Here is a 23,295-nt window from a genome sequence, read left to right as displayed (position 1 = left end):
GGTGAGCAGAGGGCAGCCTGCAGCCTGACACCTGGCTGGCAGCATGTTCCCACCGCAGCTCTGTCTGGGAAGCAGATGCAGAGAGGCAGGTTTTATGAAGATCAAGGTGTGGCAGTGCAATACTTTGAATTAGGTTTCTTCTTCCAGATTAAACAGCAGAGGGGAAGGAAGCCACACAGAGTGTATGTGTTGGGAATGAGTTTTGCAGACACAGGACCTGAGAGGCACACAGAGGTGTGAAGGGAGGAAGAAAGCACATGCCAGAAGGGCAGATACACTCTTGGAGAGGTGTCCAAAGAACACAGAAAGGGGAGCTGGAGAGCAAGAAAAAATGAGAACATAACAGTTACTGAGGGAGCAAAAACTTTTTAGAGATGGTGACATGATGCGTGGAGGAAGAAGAGAAAACAGATGTGCCCAGATACTTTGAAAAGCATAGCTTTATGAAGAAGGCATTAGTGACAGAGATGGGAACATGAGGAAAGGAATGAGAGAAAGTCATTTCAAGGTTCATCGCGTGTGAGTGAATAAAATATGGCTAATTCTCCCCTGAAATGAGGTATTGCTTGAGGGGGAAAAGGAGGGTACTGACAGATGACCTTACTTTAGGGCTTATGAGACTACAGGACGTTTAGTAATACATCTTATAACATCTCTTGTGTACCTAATTGTATAATGAACAGGTCTCTACAACTAAAAGACCTTTTTTCGTCAACTGTCATGTCTGTTTTTGATATACTGGCAACTGTGTATTATTTTACAGGACTACAGTGTTGGGTCATTCTGATGTTTAGTAGCATCCTGTTGTCCATAAATCTTTGGTTCTCATCCCATTCCCTCAGTACCCGAGTGTGGACTGTGCCCTCTCAACAGGCTTGGACATAGGAAACAAGCTCACAGCTGATCTGGGTTTTGTTTTAATCCTCAAAATGACGATTTAAGAAGTTTTATTGCACTTCATACAGTGACGTAATTTTAGGACTTTATGCCATTATGTCAAGAAATGATGAATGAAAGCAGAACTTTTCACCACGTTGTCTGGGAAAAAAAAAGAAAAAGGAAAGTTTTAGACTGTATTTTGATTTTGGAGCTTTGAGCCACACCTGACCTTGAGCTCATCCAGAATTTTTCCCGTTTGTTTTCTTTTCAAAGGTGCTAGTTGGCACTGGTAGTAATCTCCTCTATAGGAAGCACCTCCAGATCTTGTAAAACTGGAACTTTGCTACCCCAGTTTCGTCAACAAAATTCCAGAATTTAATGTGCCATAGGGATTTCAGCCCACGAGCTCCAGGCCTCCTGAGCTGCCCTGACAATATTGCCTTTGTGCTGTTATTGGCAGAGATCATTAACCAGCCCTGCAGCACTTATTAATGTACAGCTAAAGAAAAAGAAGGGATTAAGCGGTCTTTAATTTTTTTTTTCCCATCAGTTGTACCCATTTTGCTATCACTAATTCTTTTGATGTAAATGTAAATGTTCAGTTTAATTTGAATAAATAAAATAGAAGAATAATGGGAAACAGTCCACTCTAGGTAGTCTTTCACTGGAGTGTGTTTTTCTTTCTTTAATGTAAAACAATATAAATAATAAAATGCAATGATGTTGCATAAATTAACTGATTAAATAAATTTCATATGTGTGTAGACTAACTTCCCTTCAGTGGTCAGCTTTCGTGCTGAAAACAAGAAATAAATGTACACAGATGCCAATAGGACATTGCTGTCAGATTGAATTAGTTGCTAATCCTCTACCAGCTGAAGGAGAAACGCAGTTTCCGAATCATCTAAAGTCACTACTTTCAACTTTCACATGAACATTGATCATTTTCACAAACAAAAAAATACGCATGCTGAAACAAAGTCAATCCACAGATAGCATCGGCAGCATTTGTCCCATAATCTCTGTGTTGTTGCTGCTTTGGGGCTAAATCAGAGACCATGATGATCCAGGGGTGTGGCTGGGAAGCACTTAAAGTTATATTTTACCTTAGCCTGTATCCAAGTCCTTTTCACTCGAATGAGACTTAGGCACTTTCCTGAACAGAGATACTTTCAATGCTAAAATCGATGAAAATTACATTAGACTTAAGTTCAGACCTCTTCTGTTTTTCTAGATACAGGTACTTAGGGGGAAAAGGCAAGAAACAGGATATGGAGAAAGGTTTTTTCCTTGTTATTCTGTTTTATTTTTCTCATGCTGAATATTCCTCTTCCTTCCAGGTTTGACTAGAACCATTTCATTTTTAATTTTATTGCAAAACCTTCTCAGGCCACCGCCATCCCTCTAATCCTGCCTCCAGGCATTTTGCTCAGGTAGCTTTCTGCTTCCCCTGATGCTTTGCAGGAACCATACAGTCCACCTTCCTCTCTCTCAGACAAAACTGTTCTTCTGGTGGCTGCTTTGCTAGGCAGTTCAAGCAAATACTTCTTTCTTCATGTTCTGTTTGAATTCTCTCTTCCCTCCAGCACAAGAAATCACTACCTCCTCTTCTGGTTGCCCTTCTTCTATTTTTCCATTTTTTCTAGTCCTTCCCATCTTGCTGACTGTTCTTTGAGTGCCAGTTTCAGCAGCTCTGCTTCATCTCTCCCTCCTTATCTGTTAATATTTCTAACCCATACTGTCATCTCCTCATCTGCCGCTGCGCATCCTTCTTCGTGGCGTCATTCACCCTGGCATTCTCCATCGCACCTTCCTTCAGGAGAGTCTCAGATCTCCTTTTCTGCCTCTCAACGTGCTGCTCGTTTCCGCTCTCCTGCCTCCTCTCTCCTATTTTTCACTTGCAAGGTTTCCCGTTAAATCAAACCCTTTCTGCAGCACTGAAAACCAGATGGGTTTGCAGAGAATTAGCTCTTGTATGTATGAGCTGCCGGGAGCATCCCATCAGGTCCTGTGCCATGTGCTACACCCCAAGGGGGGCAACGGGAGCCAGGCATATCATGCTACAAAAGCATCCTTCTGTCAGACTGATGCTTTTTGCAGGATATAAACCTCTCAGTTCACCTAGTGTAAATCAAAATCAAGGAGATTATTAACAACACAAAATTAGAAGGTAATCAGTATGTTCAGTATTGGTAATACAACACTAGCCATTTACAAAATCTTACTAAATTCCTACAAATTTCTAACACTGTTCTGTAATCCCAGAACACTCACATATGTGCACACACACACAGTTACATGCAGACTCCCCTGCCAACCGTGGACCTTCCACTCCTGACATCCCCCGATGCACCGTCTGGGGAGGAGGCACGCCAGGGAGGCCCGCAAAGTGGGGGTCTCTGTGTGCTGCCCCTGCACTGCCATCCCAGCTGTGCAAGTTGCCCCCTACAACCTAATCCTCGCGGTATTTCATATGCACAAGGCATAGTAATGTGTTAGGGCTGTTGGGGCATGGAGGGGACGGGAGCCAGGCACAAGTCCCTGTCGGTGCCGCGGGTCCAGGCTGCACCCTCTGCCACCCCCTACAACGTGGCAAAGAGACGAAGTTCACTTCCTTCAGTGGTCACCACTGTTGTCTTGTCATCCAAAGCCTTAAAAAGCACTTGGAGATTTTTTTCTGCGTGGAGTAGGTAGTGACCACTAGACATTATTATACATTAAAGTATTCCAGAGCATTAGAATCCCATGAAAATCTCTTTCCTTGCCTTTTTTTCTCTCTGTTCAGCAATGGTGAGGATTGGTAAAAGGTGTAATTAGAAGCACAGCAGGTAGCAGCTCTGATGGTTTCCTTTAAAACCCTGTCTTCAGTTGCTCAAAGTCTGTCTATATGTTAACCATTTAGGCTAACATTTTCCATGCTGCATGTCTGCCTCAGGCTATTTCTTTTTTCTTTTTTTCTTTCTTTTTGAGGAAAGTTTCAAGAAAAAACTATTTCACTCTTCCTGAGACTGAGCATAGAGAAAAAAATGTAGCGTTTTCCATGTTGAAAAATTTATTCCAGCTTTTTTTGGTGAAAAACTGTAGAACCTCTGTGGTTTTGTGCCATGAATCCCAAGTTTGGTTTGGACCATTGTCCTTTTTTTTGTCTTTATAAGCACTTGCAGAAATCAAGCCAAGTTTGGAGATCTGAAAAGAATATGAGTCCCCTTAAAGGGTAAAGCAATAAAAAATGTGTCTGGGAAAAGGCAAGGAGGAGGTTGGAAGGGGCTGGGCAGTGGGGAGAGGGGCAGGGTGGAAGGAAGGAGGGGAGAAAAGGAGATGTGGTGAGATGCCTACGGATGTGTGAACACGTTCAGGAGGAAAAGTAGGAAAGGGTTGGAGACAGAGGAAGGGGGAAGAAGCAAAAGGAGAGTAGAAAAGAGATCTGGGCAGGGTGAAGGGGAACAAGGAGAGGCTCGGACAGACAGGAGCGAAAGGGCCCGCCATGGCAGCAACATGTTCCCCTACAAACTCTGGTCCCATTAGCCTGAGTCTTTCCACTGCTTTGCTTTCAGAAGATAGCCATGAATACTACTGGCAAATCGTGTCCCTCCAGCAGCAGGTTTTGCCAAAGATAATATCCTTAAAAACTGTTTTCTGTAGTTCAGAAGAGTTACTTCATTCACTGAAAGGCCTTTTAGAAGCTCCCTCCTGATGATGGTGCACCAAGGACCTGTGCAACTTTGATATTTCTGGGGTTTGGGGTTCAAGTTTTTGGGTTCTCACTCTTACAGGTTTTAGAGTTTTCAGAAGACACAACCACTTGCAAAATCCAGTGGTCAGAACATTATAAATTTAAATTTGCCAACTGAACTTCATCTGCTTCCCGTGTACATAAACATCCGTAATGACATTGGCATGGACTATTTTTATGTTACTATGTCTGTGTATAGACCTAGCAGAAATACACAGATTGTGTCTTTTCACAGTTTACACATGCCATATTCCTCACTGTGGATACATTAATAAGTAGTAAATGCAGTACCTTTTGCTACAGATTTTTCTGCGACTTGAAAGAGGTAATACCACTAGGTTATATTATCCACTGGCCTTTTTTTTTTAAAAGTACAGCCTGTTATTTCTGCCTACTGTAAAGTTTATTCCACAAAAGTAAATGCAATTTGTAGTACAAAGTTAGACTTCTAGAGAACCGTTCCTTATGTTTAAAGGTCAGATTATATGGTCTGTTTGTATAAATTATGCTATGGAAGAGACTTAATTAAAACCAGTAGTGTTGCCTTTTTTATTTCATGTGAAGCGATTATCCTTTCTACATTTTAGTAGATGGTCATTTTGGATTTGAGTTGCATTGAGGCAGAGAGTTTCTACTTTAGCTGTAACTTTTTTGTTGTCACGCACAAAAATCTTTTGCGGCTGTACATATTCTAACCTGTCCGCCTCCACCCTCCTGCCCTCCAAAATGTTGGATCTCTCTCCCCCTGTTTGCTTGGTTCGTCTGGAAGAAATATTAATGGCTCATGGAAAGGAATGGCTAGCCAGGAAGAGAAGCAGGCAGAGGAGAGGCTTGCGTTCAGGGTGGGACCTGTGTTATTGGACATGGTGCATATATTTAAGAACTAGAGTAAACAGAAATTCTTGCCAGAATGGAGAGTTAAAAGGTTACAAGCTATGCTGTGGTATTTGAAATTGAGAAGGAGGTTACTTGAAGACAAAGTAGCTTGGGTTGACTATGGGGAGTCCCATAAACAGTCTTCTACTTAAATCTCCAGAAGAGACATATTTCTGGTGACTCACTAGTGACATGCTTAGGTCTTTCCACTATAGAAGCACATGCTCTTCTAAGATTTATCAACAGTGGATTTAAGATCGTGTATGTTTTTAACTAGGAGCAGGTTTGGGGAAGGAAATGAGGTAGATGTGTATTCCAACTTTTTTTGTGAAGCCCAGCATGAGGAGGATGAGGAAGTCCATTTCGACATATCCTGAGTCCCTGCACCTTTTGGAAGCAGTTAATTCCTTCTCTTCCACGCGAAGAATGCCTCTGGTCTTTCAGCTCTGTACTCTCACCAGGGCTGAGCTTTGACCTAGTTGTTTTTATCCCACAAATTTAGATCCAGGGGAAACACAGGCATAAAACTTCTCATTTCTTTTATCCCTGTCTTGGGTTTTATTGTGCCTTGGACCAACCTGCTGGAAACTTTCTGGTGTGTAAAATACCAGTAGACTGTTGCAGTGTGTAAATTGCAATCTGCTACCGTTTTGTAGTGGCTTTGCAATATTTTATTTAATATTAAATATACTCTGTCCTTATTGTTTTCCCTGTTCATTTTTGGTGATAGAGTATTTGTATATTGGATGCTCCGTGAGATATAAATCTCAGTAGTCTCAGTACTTTGTTTTTTGTGTAGATGACGTCTCGTGGCATTCAAGTAGCTTAGAAGGAGAAAAGTCCTTTGCTTAAAAAGATAGCATTGTATGTTTATGTATACAACCCAATGACAGAGATGCTTAAATATGTGCATATATTCCATCCATGCTATCACTCTCACCTCTGTATTTCTCCACACAGCTATTCTTTTACAGGTTTATGGCAAATCATTTGACTGGTGAAATGATTTTAAATATTGCCTTGATCATGGCAATTAATATTCTCTGGTAGATTAGTTACACTGTGTGTTCAGTGCCAATTCCCATTCTCTGTGAACCATAGCTATGCTGGGTGCAGTTAACTGCTCTAGCCATATAGTCCCATAAAATCTCAATAAAATCTGAAAACTGTGGAGTATGGGTAATCTTGCTATAAATCGTAATAAAAATTACCCCTGTAGACTCTATATTCTGACCACTAAGTTCATGGATACTGCTGCTTTGTACATAAAGTTTTATGAAATAAATCGACCAATTCTGCTGCCCTTACCAGACACCAAGCTGTTTTGATTGAAAATCTGATAGGTGCGCTCAGAGCGTTTTCCATCACATAAAGCGCTTATAATGAACTTTAAATAGGAAGAAAAATGCCATATATGGGCTTCATATAGTATGGACCATCTTAGGAGGAGAAAATCATGAGTGCCATCATTCCCACAATGAGTGCATTTGTTAGGTCCATAAAGCCAGGATTCGGCTTCCTAAAGCACGTTAAGTAAACCCAAGTGTAACACTTAATCTCTGAGAGCTTCGTTTCAAAGAGCTCATGTACTTCTGCATCGGGAAGCGTTGCTTCCACCGTTCAAAATGCGCAGTGGCGTCTGTGATGTTCTCCTTTGGTGTCCTCCTGCTGGGGGACTTGGTGTTGGGCTCCTGTTCTCCGTAAACCTGCCAAGAAGGGGGATGTTCATTCATGTCCGCTTGTGGTCTGGAGACAGACGTCAAGCTACAGCGTGAGGCTGGGGTTGCACAGTTGTAAAACCTGTTTTCCAAGAGTAACCAAGAAGGATGGAGATTAGTCGGTCCCTCTATTTGGTGTTTGGTCCACGCAGATGGTTTTTTTTATCAGAGGTATTTGAAACAGCGGCATTTTAAGAAAGAGCAAAGGAAGTCACTGTTGGCCAGCAGTTTCCTTCTTGAAGTATTTCAGGTACCAAACTGTGTCGTATGCCAAGTGTAGAGACCAAAGTTGTGGTTTAGACACTACAATATTCGTAACTGTTGGCAGATGATTGGTTTTAATGATGATTACTGTGTCCCCCTGTGAATTACTCCTCTTCCAAATTTGCCCACTAGGGCCCTGAGGCCAAAGATCATTTTCTTCAGCGTCGCTGCTGGGGACCGAGATACCTCTATGGCACTAAGTGAATGGTGGCAGGCAGGGAGAGACTGGGAACAAGCGAGACAGCGCAGTGCTGTTGCTGTTGTCCCATCATAAGGCGCTTACTGAGATCCCCCAGACACTTTTCTGGGCTTCTTTCCCAGAAAACCAAGGCATGACAGAGTTGCATGGCAAAGGCTCCTCTCTTCCCCTTCCCAGCAAGGAGCAGGTCCGCAGTGGCTCAACAGGGCACCGAGCCACTTTCCTCTGCCAGGGCCGGTACCCCAGCACCTGGTGAGAGAAGGGAGGGGGGCTCACACCACCAAATTGCCCATGCAGTCCACAGAGGCAAGTGGGTTCAGCACCCCTGAAGGCACCCGTCTGCCTCTGCTGGCTGTACGGCAGGGTTGGGGCAGTTGTATTTGCAATGCAGGTGCCTGAAGACAGGAGGTGAGAGGCTCTTCCCTCCCCTCCCAGTGTCACCCAGCTGCTGATGTCCAGGGCTCTGAGAGAGGATGGGGGCCAATGGAAACGTGCAGTTAGGTGCCATTGGGTCGTGGGGTCATTGTGAATGACAGATTATTATTATTATTACTAGGTTCAAACTACATCTTTCACAGTGTTTCTGGCACTGGCAGATTGTAGCATATTGTGCTAAAGCATGAGTGCCATGTAATTTTCTTAACCATATTTTCCAATACCATCCTTCTGGGAGTTTGGCAGCAAATGTCGCTTTGTTACTTCAGTCCTTCCAGCTCTGCAGACACATAGACACACATGTGTGTAACAGCAGTACTAATGAGATTCTTGTAAGTGTAAATTTTGGGGTGTCGGGTAGTATTTGGTTTTCCATTCCTGATGGAGGTTAGTGCAAAGCGACCGTTGCTTACAGCTAGAGAGAATCTTCTTTTAGCTGCTGTATGCCAGCATTGCACTGGAAGCAACTGGAGAGGAGTTTCTAAGAAAGACATTTGGCAACAGCAAGCATGACTCTTTCTGGCTTATTTGAGGTACCTTACGTTTCTGCAAAATTTAAACTTCCATTGCAATAAAAAGCTGTGGCTGTGTTTGCAAGAGCAAACACGCCACCCGGGCGTGGATCAGAGCTAGCAAGCCCAGAGGGGCCTCCCCACCATCCAGGCTGACGTCTCACCTAGCACAGGCCTTGGCATTACTCTCCCCGCTGCAGACCTGTGTAACCCTGCTTGCGGCTGGCAAGTCTAGTGAGTGGATGTCAGGGCCACTTGGAAATCCCGTCATGAGCAATCATTTTGATTAGCGGGTTGAACATTAGGCATCCTTCAGAAAAAGCAGGGTGTGGAGTTCAATATGTGAAACAAAAGCAAACAGACTCTGAATTTGGAAATCCTTTCAAAAAGCAGAAATAGATTTTTAATTATTTTAAGAGACCAACTAAGCGAGATTCAGTTTTGATGATGATGTGGTGTATCAGCAGATCTACATGTATGTATGTTTACAAAGTTATTAGCAGAGAAGTTAATTTAATGCAGAAAACTGAGGTTTTAAGATAAAGTGAGCCAGAGGCTTCAATAGTTCAGGATGCTGAAATTTTTTCTCTCTGCTTTCACACCAGCAAGCATCATCTCATAATGAGTCATTTCGGCATTAGTTAATACTACGTGGCTTAGCTATAAAGAGAGGCAAAACTCCTGATGGTTACTTAGTTTTCTCCTGCTCTTAAATATTTCATTCATCTTTAACCCAAGGGGCTCATATTTGCCTTTAAATCAAAGATTGTAGACGTGAAATTACTTCTAGTGGGTCTTCGTGAGCCTACTGATGGGATGAGTTTTCATCCCTTTCACTCACAGGAGATTTGTCTGGAGAAAATAAATCAGGTTGTGGTAACTGAAAACTGCCAGCTGTGATAGCAGTATGTTAGTGTATGGCCCTTTTCACGCCGAGAAGGGCCCAGATTCAGGGCACCTAGAGGCACCCAACTGCAGGATTTCTGACGGCACTTGGCCTTGCCTGACCAGGTCAGAGCACTTGAGCTGCGTATCCCTAAACAATTGCTGGAAAGAAGCAAAGCGATAAGGACATATTTGGGTGGAGCCTGAATATGACAGACAGAGGCTAGCATTTACCTAACAGCCTAGTAACACCAGCACGTGTGTGAGAAGTGAGAGGAGGCATGCTGGGCTCTCGTCAGCCTGGAGGGATTTAAATCTGCAGTCCCCCCTTCCCAAGAGATGCCCCGATGTGGACAGGAGCATCAGTTTAGAGAGTGGAGAAGGAGAAAAATACCCTGATGGCATGGCCCTGTGCTCAGGTTATTCCCCTGGGAAGGTGGAGGCTGCGTCCTGTTCCGAGGGGTTCGTCTGCCCGTAGCAGCTGGCAGGCTGGATCCTTCCCGGAGATTTTGCTTCCATGACGTGGCTAATCCTGTACCATGTCAAAACCGATGCAGCCGTGTGCCAGAAAGCACAAATTCAATCAGTGCTCATTAGAAAGTTGCTGTGCAAGTTTAAATCTGTTCCAGCATTGTAGAAAGGGCAATTTTGTCCTGAGAAACAGGATCAGGTATTGCCTGGCCCCCACAGCCAGCATAAATTTTAAAGCTAAAAACTGTTCAGTTCGATAGAAATAGAAGCAAGCTTATATCTTATCCAGATCCGATTTTTTCTTACTGGCAACTGACAGATACTATATTAATGATGGTAGACCAAGTTCTGGAGTATTTACAGGCTGATGTGTGCCTTACATGAGACCCATTTGCCCATCTTACCTTAAAACAAGTGCAGAGAGTGAATTCGCTCATACCGCCCAAAGGGAAACTCCTTTTTGGTACAGTTTGGCAAAGGGGCCATTGAGAAGTGACTGCATATATGTACATGCATCAAGAGCAATTCTCTGTACTTTCTTTAGCAAAAAGGATCATTGTTTCTTGAGGCTAACAAGGATGGAAAGCGACGTGGCCGCTTGCAGCCTTCAGCGCTTGCAGGCGTTCTTAAATAACTCCCCTGGCTTGCCAGTCTTTTCAGCATGGAGTGCTAACAGCTTGCTTCTGTAGCTCCTGTGCACTCTTTCAATGACACCTTTGTCCCACGAAAGCAGTCTCTGACTCGTTTCTTTTTGCTTGCCTCGCCTTAGCCTCATTCACACTTCACAAAACCACCGGATAGCTGTGTCAGACAAATCTTGCCTTTCAAGAGGAGTAGCAAGGGCAAGAAAACCAGCTCATTTTTAAGGCTTGAGCTTTATTAATGAAATGTGTCTGCCTGTGATAGGGAGGACTCAATTCAGTGACCCAGCCGGGTCCTTTCCGGACCTGTGGTCCTAAGTTCAAGGAAAAGCTTGGTCATCAGAGCAAGGTACAGCACAAAGGGAGGTTAAAATGCACTGGCATGTTTTGTGGACTCTCCTCCACCTTGCTTGCCAATTACATTCCATTACTCACTTGTCCTCCACCTTTTTCATCTCATTTGCTAAATTATCTCTTGCCTGCATCTCTTCATTCTTTCCAGTTTGATGTTCGTTAGGCCAATAATTACTCTTAATTCAGTGTTGATGAACTGCCGCTGGTATTTATAAACCTTGGTGCCAGCAGTTCGACAGTTGTTCTTAGATGTCCAAGAGAAAGTCAAAGCTGTTGACATAAGTAGGAGTCATGAACTCTGAATGTATAAAAATCCTCTATGCAGTTTGCACACTGTAGCGAGTGGTGAGGAGGAGATATCTGTTAGGCTTTTGGCCAGTTGGTTATTCACATTGCTCATTTGGGGGAGGAGAATGGCTTTAAAGGCTGTTTTCCCTGCAGCAGCTGCAGCCATGCTGATGAGAAAACAGGGCAGTTTACACCAGCTGGCAGCGGCGAAGTTCAGCCTTCTGGTTAGTCACCTCGGCTCCCCAGCGCCTCAGCCACCCAAGTCTGCAAGCTGAGAAGAGGTCGCAAATGGAGGAGGGGACAAAAAAGGGTGTATATGTGGGCTGACATTAAAAAATAAGGGAATAATCCCTAGATCATTCTCTAATTTAATTATCGTCTTTAGTTAGGTTCACTGCAAAAATACAACAAAAAATGTCTTTGAATTGCCTGCCTTTGAATTTGCCCACTGATACATTTCAGTTCCTCGCCTTTTGTTCTCACCATGCTCAAGTGTAATAGCACCTTGTGATGTGCTCAAACATTGGCGTCTGGTGGAGCAAACCGTGCCCAGTGGGCCAAATTATCCCTAGGTGCAAAAGCACAACCCCATTTGACAACTTCATGACTATGTTAGGAGTATACAGAGTAGGATTTAGCTCACCGAGTAGAAACAAAAAGAAGGTAGCGTTTTAATGTAATTGAGAGTTTTCATCCTAGCACATTCCTCTGGCAATCTAAAACCAACACCAAATGTCTTGATAATATCTTAAAAGCTGGCGATCTGCAATAATAATGAAACAGGGTGTCTCATAAGGAACAAAAGTACGTAAGATTTTTCATATACATTTATACTGTCTCTTTTTATGTATGTGTATTCACACTTAAGTGATCAAAATTTGTGTATAATAACTGTATTACAGACTAAATTATGTAACAACTTTTGTGATTTGAAGTTAGGCTTAGGTTTAAACATTAAGAAAGTTTCTGCACTAGCTACTTAAAACTTTTGCTGTAGTTTAAGTCCAGTTAAGCCACCGTTAATACAAAGTATCGCATACATAGTTTTTTTGTTACAATTTTAATTTTATTTACAAACATTAGCTTTCACAAAATCATCACATATAGCAGCATTTAAATATTGGGCAGATACAAACATACAACTTCTTGCAACGAGATTCACTTTAAGAAAAACTGAAGAAGTCATGAAATAAGTAATAATGATTTCATCCTTAAAGTTGCTTTTAAGAAGGAACATTAGGGAACAAGACATCCTCAGAAATAGCACTTCTTTCCAAATAGTTTTCTGGGGCTGAATCAGCTGACTAGATAGTTCAGTTGCTCTTAAATCAAATACTAGATTATCCCTAATGTTTAGCTACGCATTGAATACCATCATGTGTAAGTCATGATTTTAGGAAGCACAGTCAGAATGGTGCTCATTCTACCTAAAACAATTAAATGTTTTGGACAATTTCTAAGTTGCTGTACGTTTGTATCATGCAGGTCATTGTTCATTGTCAACAGTCCTTGCTTTGATAAGCAAAAGGTGTTTTCTTTACCACACATGAAGAAATAATAAGCAGTGCAGATGTAGCCAGTATTACCGAGGCACCTAAACTGTGCTAGTAGAAAGCTAATGGAAGGCACACTGTGCATCTGTAAATGCACTGTGCTTCCAGAAGGGGCTGTTGCGTCAGCTTACTGAATATATTTTAATAGTATTTTCTTTACGAAGTTCTTTAACATCAAAAAAAATGCAGCTGAAGGGTAGTCATAATCACTCACTGTTCTTTTACTCAGAGGTGGTTCACAGCTAAGACATAAATTAAAATTTAAGACCAACTTTCCCTCGAGTCATCACTCATTTGGGGAGGGCTTTCTTTTCGAGAGCCCAGCTATCCATCAGTGCTACTTTTATGGCTGCACAGCTCCTGGAGTATCTACAGCCCTCCCATTCTTCAGTGTGACTCAGTCCCTTTTCTAGAGTCAGGGAACATGGTAACATAAGAAACATGGCAAAATGGGAAATTTAACTGTGACTTTTGGAGCGGATGTCTAGCCGTAGGCCCGCTGAACTGTTCATGATCTCTAAAGGGAGCCTGTGATACCTGTTGTCCAGGGCTGCGGTTAGCCAGAGCTGAGTAGGAATGACAGCTACCTTTCTTGAAAAGCACGTCGCAAGACCCAGAAAGTGTCCTATCTCTGGACTGCAATACAGGAGAGCACAAGCTAACAAACTCAACAGTTAGCTTTTTAAATAAATAATCTCGGATTCCCCTATTTCACCTGGCCAAACAAAACAAACACATTTCTAAACAAATCTCTTTGCCTGTCTTCCCCTTCCTGCTCCTCCCTTGCAGGGTCAGGCGTCTCTCCAGTTTTGCTCTCTACTCCAGCTGCTTTCAGTGCCTCTCAGCACTTACTAATCCTACGTGGTATTTCATGCTTGAGGAAGAATGTCTCTTTCTTTACATCACCTCTGAAGTTTGTCTCTGGGTCTGTCCCCTGACACAAGCAACCCCCCGTTCCTCTCAGGATTATCCCAGGTCACACTTGTGCCCCGTAGTCCCCCTCACACCCGTCTCTTGGTTTCCTCCCCCTGCCCATGTGTGGGCTGTGCTTACTTCCCTTTGGAGGGCAGCAGCCAGGAGAAGAGGGAAGGCAGGTAGCCTACCTTTCTGCTCCCCTTTCCTTTCCCATCTCTTTTTGGCACAAAACATAACTCTGGTGTGTTGATCTTGGCTGGCTGCCAGATGCCCACCCAGCTGCTCTCACAATCTCTCTCCTCAGTGGGATGGGGGAGAAAATAAGGTGGAAGAGCTCATGGATTAAGATAAAGTCAGAGAGATCACTCACCAGTTACTGTCACAGGCAAAACAGACTTGACTTGGGGAAAATTAATTTAATTTATTGCCAATTATAAGTAGATTAGGATGGTAAGAACCACCCCCCCGGCCCCTTTTTCCCAGGCTCAACTTCACTCTTTCATTCAGGGGGATGGGGAATGGGAACTGTGGTCAGTCCATAACAGCTCGTCTCTGCTGTTCCTTCCTCCTCGTGCTGTTCCCCTGCTCCACCATGGTCTCTTCACGGTGAAGGGGAATTCCCTCTTCAGGTGAAGGAGAATCTCTGCTCCACCATAGAGCAGCATGTCCTCCCCTCCTTCGTCTCTCACCTTGGTGTCTGCAGGGCTGTTTTTCACACTTTCTTCCTCGCTCTGCCTGTGTGGCATTTTTTTGCCCTTTCTTAAAACCTGTTTTCCCTGAGACACCACCATCGTGGCTGAGGGGCTCAGTTCCCTGTACCTGTGGCCTGTGGTGGGTCGGTTGGAGCTGGCTGGAACCGGCTGGTGCGGGGCGCGGGGCAGCCCCCGCCTCTCCTCACAGAGGCCGGCCCTGCAGCACCACCACCTGGGCACCCCTGCCAGCACCTGGGCACCTGCACCCGGTGCATTGCCATACAGTATGGATACTGTAAGCTGTGGATGGACAAAACAATCCTGCAATTTCTGATCTTCGCCTGTTCGTAAGACCTGAGACTATGTGAGTTTTCAAAAAAATCTGCCTAAGCCTACCTGACGTCAGTCACCAGAAAGTTAGTTGCCTGTGTGAAGTTAGACGCAGCAGCTTTGCCACGTGTAATGTGGAGGGAAGGCTCCTTCCCAGGTTGACGCTGGTGTTGAATTGAGTCTGAAATCAGTACAACTGAGGGTTTTTTGACACCTAACTTTTAGTTAACTGGAGTGACATGGGTCCCAGCCTGGTATCTCATAATGGACAGCCGAAGTCAAAGATTGGTCCTAAAATTTTGCTGTAAAATTTAGTCTCGAGTGTGCTGTGTTGTGCAAAGCGGACATAGTCCTTTCTCTTTGCTTTCTGAAGACATCCAGAATAAGTAACTTGAGGGTAAACTGAGTTTTTGACAAATCTTATGTGTGCAGTTTTATTTCAGGTCTGCCGAACGCGTTGGTGTAGTCTGTGTGTGTTCGCACACCTGCATGCCGCTGGAAATGCTTGCGCCTAGCTGTAGCACCGCTAGATGTCTTTGAGAATCCATCACCTGATTTGGGAAGCTCAGCACAAGCGGTGCCATCCAGCTTGAGCGAGTGGATGTGTTGTGCACCCTGACGTTGTTCTGGGACGAGATTAATTTCAGCACGCTCATATTAATCCATTATATGTCTCTTTCCAGCACAAATGGACCCCCGAGGCCTATCTCCCAGACAAATTAAAAGTGACAGTGATGATGACGACCTGCCAAATGTGACCTTAGATAGCGTTAATGAAACTGGATCTACAGCGCTCTCCATAGCCAGAGCAGTACAAGAGTAAGTATCACATTCCCAGAGCAAGATGAGTGTTGCCGAGGTGCTCCCTGGCCAATGGAGGCACCGGCCCTTGGCGGCGCCGCAAGGGTGTCCCCCCAGCTGCGGGCCGGCATACCTGCCAGCATCTCTTCTGTGTAGCTTTGTTCCCTTTAGGAAGAGATGGCTGTATCTCTCATCTCTCTCTGATTCTCTTTTCCTTTCTTTCTCTCCATCCTCATTATTAGGTAAAGTTTCACACTGAAATTGTTTCTTCCCCTTTATTTACTTGCAAAGCTTGCAGTGTTTTTATATCCAAAGAGAGACCAGGTTAGACTTTCACTCAAAAAACATGAAATTTTTTTCTTGACTGAAAGCAGCATCAAGAAGTTTCTTCTAGTTGCTGTCAAATAGGAACTACCTACATTTCTCCTGATGGACAGTGTCATTGAAAGGACATTGAAAGGCTTTGAACAGTTTTTCCATTACTATTATTTTTCTGTGTACTTTTACTCACTGGATGGACAAATAATTTCTTAATGTAATGTCTGTATTGCTTGTTTAAAAAAAAAGAAAAAGTTTATCATCATGAACATTAGCAATTCTGTAGATGCATGAGCTTGCTCAGTCACTGTAGCAGCTGGAAGGGAACCAAATGTGAGGTAAATAAGTATTAATATCCCCATTTTATAGGTGAGGAAAATGAGGTTATGCGTAAAGGTCACCCTGTAGGTCTGAAGCAGAGCTGGAAATAGAACTAGAGCCTCCAGGCACTGAAGCCTGTGCTAGACCCACAAAACACATTACTTTATCTGAGACTTTCAAAATACGGGCATTCTGGATGTTATTAAATAGAAACAGATATAATAAAGGCCATTAGACATTGTTATTAGGTAATTTATTATAGATGCATTTTAAATGTCTTATCTAAAAGTACTTAGTTTTGCTTTGTTTTCCTGGCCATCAGTAGCCAAAAGCGCTGACATTTCCAAAGCAATGTCCTGTTTGCTTAGAGGAATCCAAGCCGTGTTTGAGGGGGAACTACTTTTTTTGGGTTTTCACCAGACTTCCACTAATTCATTTTCTAGTCAAGCAGAGTAACCTCAAACCTATATTCCCCTTAAGCAGAGAGGGAGTTCTCTGTAGGCAAGGCAAGGCATTGGCTCTCACTGTAATTAGCATGCTCCCCTTCTGACAGTGATAAAGGAAGGGAAGGTTTCTTCACCAGTGACACTATTGCTTGATAGACAGGCCTCACACATATTTTGAATTCGCTAGTTACAACACCAGGCCCTGAAGTGCTAAGTATTTTTTTTCTCAGTTTATAGCACACATAATAAGCCAGAAAAGTAAAACGACCATCATGATTTTGCACTAAATGGTTCTGTCTAATTAATGAAAAGAGGAAGCATGGGGTGCTAGCAAATACTTCTAACATATGACTAGCAGGCAGATACTGTTCTCTGTGATTGATATTGCTTGGACACTTAGAGAATTGGTCAAACCATGAAAAGGTTTTTTAGCTTTTCCACAATGCATTCCACAGTTTGTGAAGGTAAAATGTGTTGAATATTACTTGGCTGGCTCTGGAGCTTAAGAATTAAATTAAGAAATTTAATAATATAACATCAACTCATCGTTGTTACAGGTTTTATTTAAACAGTAATCTGTTAGTTTATTTCAAAAGCCCCATTAGGAAAATCTAATTTGACTGTGATCTGCAATTTGTCTTCTTTTTTACTTCATTCTCAGTCACAGACACGACACATACAGCTGCTGAGCTGAAAAGAGACGTTAGCACATTAAACCGACTCCACTCAGTACATTTCTTTCTTGGTCTATAATATAGTGCCTTACAGCCGGGCTCTATTCTTAATTTAGGCATCTAACGTGTACCTTAATATTAGACTTTGACAAAGCAGTCCACTGATAATAACAGCCCACATTCTATGTACCCTTGCTGCAGAGAGGAAAGTGCCTTTGAAGCCTTCCAAAGGGAGATCCTGTGTGCTCAATTTCAGCGTCTAAACTTAGCAGACAGGAATTTCCTCTGAGGATGTGGAAAGGCACCTACTGTTCTGCTGAATAACCGGGCAGCGTAGGGACATGCATAGAAAGACTGCTTCAGCAGGCAGTAAAGCATAGGTCTAAGCCAACTGCCTAAGTGAGGTAGGCTGGACCTCAGAGTCTAGAAGACTGTCCCATAGAGTGTGTTCTTTCTTAAGTGAGCTTGTAGGCTCTTTTTTGTGAATAGTTATACAGTTAACAAGAAAAAATAACTTCTTGCTGAGAGAGAGTCTTCTCTTCTTGTGGGATACTGGCTGGGAAGTACAGCATGGCACCTCCAAAGGGATGGCAGCATCCTTTCCTTCAATACTGGATTGCTGTTGTGCAGTCTTGTCTTTGTTAAACAAAATACCAAGCCTAGTTTGTAGATGCTGGTGGCAGGTGTGAGACAACAGTTGACCTTTTTCTGGTTGTTTTTCAGACATGTTTTAAATTATCCTGCATAAGGATTATAAGTATATATAGGTATGTATATATATATAAATTTGCCTATTGCCGCCTATTGTCCAGGAGCAGAAAGGGATTTCAAATACCCTGTGGTAGGTATTTGCTTTGGGTCAGTCTTGTACAGCCTGTGGGGCTGCAGGGCATTGCCTTGGTGAGGCTCCTGGCTTTCCCTGCGTGCTGTCTGTGGGGTTCAGGATTTGTCTCGCGTAGTTAGACATCTGCAACATCAGTATCTGCATCCGAGCTAGTTATCTCGCCTCCCTGCATATGGGCTGGATAGCAGTTGCTGTGTCCAGGCAGTAATTCTTTTGACCTATTCTAGCTGTCTAATTTAGGGAGAAAGAGAGACCCAAGCCCATGAGTGCCTGTTCCTCTCCATTGACTGCAGGCGGTGCAGACAGCTGCCTGGGACACGTGTCAGCACTGCAGATCTCTGGTGTGAGGTGAGAGTAAGGCAATCCACGGCGCCTGACTGGGGAGTCAGCGCGCCAGAAGCTGGGAGTGACAGGACAATACTGAATGCTCCGACATCTTCCCTTGGATCTAACTCTGCCAGGTGGGGTTAGCAATGCCAAGGTTTTAACCACAAGCTGAAGGAAATCAACTAGTCAGTGTTGGGGGAGGAACTGTTTTTTTAATATGTCCGTTTTTAAGGTTGTTGTCTTGGAAATTACCCTTACATGGCTGGGTCATAGGACAGTCTGGAATGCCTATATGAAAGCTTTGCTTTTCACGTCCTCTGAAACTGGAAGGCATCCTCTTGTGTTGCTGCTTTGTTTCAGGTGCACTACAGTCTTACAAGAAAAAAATTCTTACCAGTAAAAATTGTGACAATCAGACACTAAGAGACACATGTTTGGCATTAGTTCTTATTTACTTAAACAGAATGTAATTTGCTTGCATATTTGTAAAATAACCAAGTATGACTATTTTTTTCTCAGGGAAATTGCCTTCTTGCTGCTAGCTTTATATTGGCTGTGCTTCCAGACTTCTCAGTAGTTCTTTTGGAATGACTTCATAGTCCCTCTTCAGTTCAGCAAACTCAATCAATAATGTAAAGTTATAGATAAACAAAGTCATTATTTCAAGCAGGGTACTTTGGTGAAATTTCTTTATGTGACAGTGCTGCTTTATGGCAGTTGCTATGCCTTACCATAATATGGGCTAAGAATAATTTATTAATCTCAGATAATATGCTCTGGCTGATAATAAATATTGCAGCAATATGCAGATTACAGTGGGTTTTGCATTGTAAGCAGCATTTCATCCTTTTTGTAGCGTGTTCTACAAACTCATTTTGGCATGTAGCTCTCTAACAAAGAGCAGATTTGCCTCTACACGCCTGACACCACTGATGCTTACTACACAGCAAGAATAATATCATATATTCAGGGTCAAATCTCAGATATGGTCTAGAAATCTTTATGAAACCAAGGGAAGAGAAGGCATTAGTCAAGCCCTAGAAGACCAGTAAAACTTTTTAAGGGCCTCCCTCAAAGGCAACATGCTGTTCCCTCAGCCTGGCAGCCCTTCCATCCCTAGGTAGCCCTGATGCAGCAGGGCTCAGGAGCCATCTCCATGGTACATAGTAATGCAAACCCTGAACAGGGCATTCATCTCCTTCTTTCCCTGCACACTTGTGCAGTAAAATACATCATTACTTTACAGCATGCAGCGCTCTCTCCCTGAACACACATGACGTAAGATCTCCTCCTTGCAGAGGCTGAGGGCAGAAGCAGGAGAGGCAGAGGGTGATTTTTAGCATGAACTTTTGATCAATGTGTTGGTAAAAATCCAAAGATCCAGAAATTCCTCTTTCTCTCTCTAGACTTTTTTCTCCTTAGGGGGTGTAGGCGGAGGGAACCCCTTTGACAAAACCATTTTTTCTTTCAAATAATGTCAAGGAGAAGGTAGACTGTGCATATAAACTGATGATGCTTAAGGTAGCTTCTTGTTTTTCTGGGGTGATGGAGAGACAGAAAGTTCAGAGAGGAAATCTTGAATACTTGTAGTTATAGCTGCAGTTAATTCATAGAAATGTGATTTGTCATTTGTATGTGACCGTGGTGACCTTTAGCGTGAACTCTCCTTTGCGCTGAGCTCGGTGCCGCTGAGTGCTTGTATGAAAATGAGATTAGGGGCTTTGACCCTGCCCCCCGTTCTCTTTGGCTACGTTATGTGATTGATACATTGATACTAATGTGATCATCTTACTTTATTTTTAAGTTCTGCTGTCTTTTATTATTGCAATACAGTGGAAGATAGTTTTGGATACTGCACTAGCGAAAAAGAAATTCCACAGCATACAGACAGCATAGCCACAGTACCAATGTACTCTCTTAAATTGATATGTATTTTTCAAGTCTGAATTTTTTTCCTTAGATCTCTTTTTTTCTCCCTCCTCTTCTTCAATGTAAATCAACTTCTGTGGTTGATTTTTCTCTCTTTTGAAGTTTATAACTGTGTTCCCATCAGCCATTCTTTTTCTACACTGATATTGTCTGTTTTCCTGCTTCAGCTGCAGTCATTACTACCATTGTGCTATTCATTATAGGGAACTTTCATCTCAGTTTTTTCTTCTAGTTACAGACAAAATACTTTGTCCTGAGTCTCCAAGAAACATAAGCGAGGGTGTTTTGGCAGTACTTGTGTGAACTTTGCTTCTCTCTCTCCTCTGGTACATCCGCCCTCCGTGAACAAATGCTCATTTTAAAACTGACACACAATTGGATGGTGATTTTACAGATGGAGAACTGACTAGTGCTGGTCCAGAATTTCTCAATAAAGTGGTTTTTTTCACTGGAGAATGCTAATTTGTCTAAAGGAAAATCGTGGGAATACATCAGTTTCAATTTTACTTTTCTCATGAAGATTTCCCAGGTCTGGGATGCATTTTTCCATTGCAGTAAGGCTTTAGAGCAGAAGATCGCGCAGTTGCTGCAACACTCCTGGGGGGAAATTGGACCCCAAACTCAGAAAGCAGAACTGCTCATGGGCCTCCCACCTCCCCACAGGCTGTTATGCTGTGGGGGTTCTCCTCAGCCTCCTCGAGAGTCACTCTGCAAACTGAACTGACTTATTAAACATTGATAGAGAGAGGGATGTGTATGCAGATACATCGGTGAAAGACACTGGTGACGCAGAGCCCTGTAAGGCAGGCAATCGTCTGTATTATGGTTGATGCCCCCACTGTGTTGTTATTTCAGGGATGTTTCTGTTCTAGTTTTGTTTTATTTTTTGTCAGCAGTCTCAGATATGTGTCCTGTGGCAGAAAAGAAAAGGTTTCTGCAGTGAAAAGTGTTGCTGGGTCACAAGTTGGCTAATGACCCAAGGGCACCATTGAGCTGGCAGAGGTGTGCTGTGTCTCAGCTAGCTTAGGGAACCTCTGGGCAGCACTGGGCTGTCCAGTTCAGACATATCCTTGCAGCAAGTTTCATCTCTCACAATGTAATCTATCTAAAAGTTAGGCTCAACTATTTTGGATTTCCTCAGCGGAGAGATGTGCATACTTCTAGGTCCAATCATCTCATCAGTTGTGATCATCTACCTTTTGGAGGTGCCTGCCTTCCCCAGTGTTTATAAAGGAGCCTGGACAAATGGCTTAGGGAGAGTGATAAACCTTAACATTGATGAAGTTATATATGAGGAATCCCCCTCTACGTGATTGTCTAAGGCCATGCTGGAAGCCTGTGACTCAGGAAGAAACTAAACCAGCACATCCAAACTTCGGGCCTATGCAACTACTATAAGTGTGATTTCTACCTGCATGCGGTTCAGATAACTCGCTAAAGAAGTACTGACTTCTTCTACAGTGTATTTATATGGCACTTTACAAACTTTCTTCTAGTAGAATTTCAATTCTCAGAATCCTCTGTTTGTATATAAAAATGAATATGCCTAAAGCTGTACTAAGGACTTCTACTGCAAGAGCACAAAAGCCCTATATATCTTTGGGAGTTGCTCTTTAGACACTAACTATGAGCCTTTGGTTTCAGTAATCCAAACAGACCTATACTATTCTAAAAAGGTTCTTTTTCTATTTTTTTTCCTTTTTTTTTCCCATATGCGATATTTTACAAAAAAAAAAAGTTTAATAACTTGACAGTTGGGCAGTAAAATCAAAGGATGCCATTCTGTGCATGCACAGAGATTCTAGGATTTTTGGTGTGGAAATTTGCTGATATATGTCCCAGAGCCTTTTGCCAGGATAACAGATTTCCCATCAGCCAGCGATCATTAGGAACAAGTGCCAGGTGGACAGCAACTGTAAATCAAAAGCAGCTTCTACAAAGAAACTGACATCACTGCCTGCTTTGAAAGGATGGTATTGTTTAAATGACAGTGTATTAGGAGATAGGGATACTGTCAAATTGTTCCCTGAAGAAAGCTAATTTGAAAATAAAAGTGCTTTTAGCTTGGTCTACACAAAATTATGTTTTCTTCTCTCCTCTATAACAGTAAGTTACCATGACTGTTGAGTAGATGAATCTAGAGTAAGGACACATTGCCATTAGGATGTCTGTTCTCTTCTCTTGAATCACTTTGAAGTGCTAGACATTGCTCTTCAATATGTATTTTCTCACACCATTGCTAGGAGTAATATTTTCCTTTCAAGAGACGTATTTAAATTAAGTGCATAATAAGCTGGAAGAACCAAGGAATCCTGGCTCTGCTAAAGTCCAGAGGAGTTTTACCATTAACTTCATTTGGTCTAATGATTAAGCTTAAAACTGTAACAGGAGTCTGGATGCTAAAAAGAAAAAAAAGTAACTCAACACTTAGGCTATTTTGGCGACCAGCATGGTGCAGCGAGAGAGGTATTTGTAACATGTATGGGTTCATAGATACCTTTCTGTATGTCTCTTTCATTACCTTTATCCATCACAAGCAAACTTGCAAAGATCTTGTTTCCCAGCCTCAGTTCAGTGTCTATATTGAATTATCTGTCGTAGTTTGACTCTAGTCGGCAACTAGGCACCACACAGCCGCTTGTTCACCCTCCCCCCCACAGTGGGATGGGGGAGAGAATTGGAAGAGCAAAAGTAAGAAAGCTCATGGGTTGAGATAATAACAGTTTAATAATTGAAATAATAATATAATAATAATAATAATAAGTAATGGAAAGTAAAACAGAGAGAGAGAAACAAACAACAAAAAAAAAACAGGAAAAGGAAAAAAGAAAAGTGATGCAATTGCTCACCACGTGCCGACCGACACCCAGTCAGTCCCCAAGCAGCGATA

At 42.7% G+C, this 23,295-nt stretch overlaps 1 protein-coding gene across 3 annotated transcripts in view; it reads left to right on the top strand.

Moving 5' to 3' along the window:
* Positions 1 to 23,295, top strand: part of KLF12 (Kruppel like factor 12) — a 263,096-nt gene that overhangs the window by 164,522 nt on the left and 75,279 nt on the right. For all 3 annotated transcript variants that reach the window (XM_009281721.2, XM_009281722.2, XM_019472692.1), the window contains exon 5: positions 15,429 to 15,564. In XM_009281721.2, the coding sequence (XP_009279996.1) occupies positions 15,429 to 15,564 (136 nt within the window). The remainder of the gene's footprint in view (positions 1 to 15,428; positions 15,565 to 23,295) is intronic.

This window comes from Aptenodytes forsteri, unplaced genomic scaffold (genome assembly GCF_000699145.1).
Source record: "Aptenodytes forsteri isolate BGI_AS27 unplaced genomic scaffold, ASM69914v1 Scaffold51, whole genome shotgun sequence".
Classification (NCBI taxonomy): domain Eukaryota; kingdom Metazoa; phylum Chordata; class Aves; order Sphenisciformes; family Spheniscidae; genus Aptenodytes; species Aptenodytes forsteri.
The sequence above is the reverse complement of the archived record's forward strand: the minus strand, read 5'-3'. Positions and strand labels throughout refer to the sequence as shown.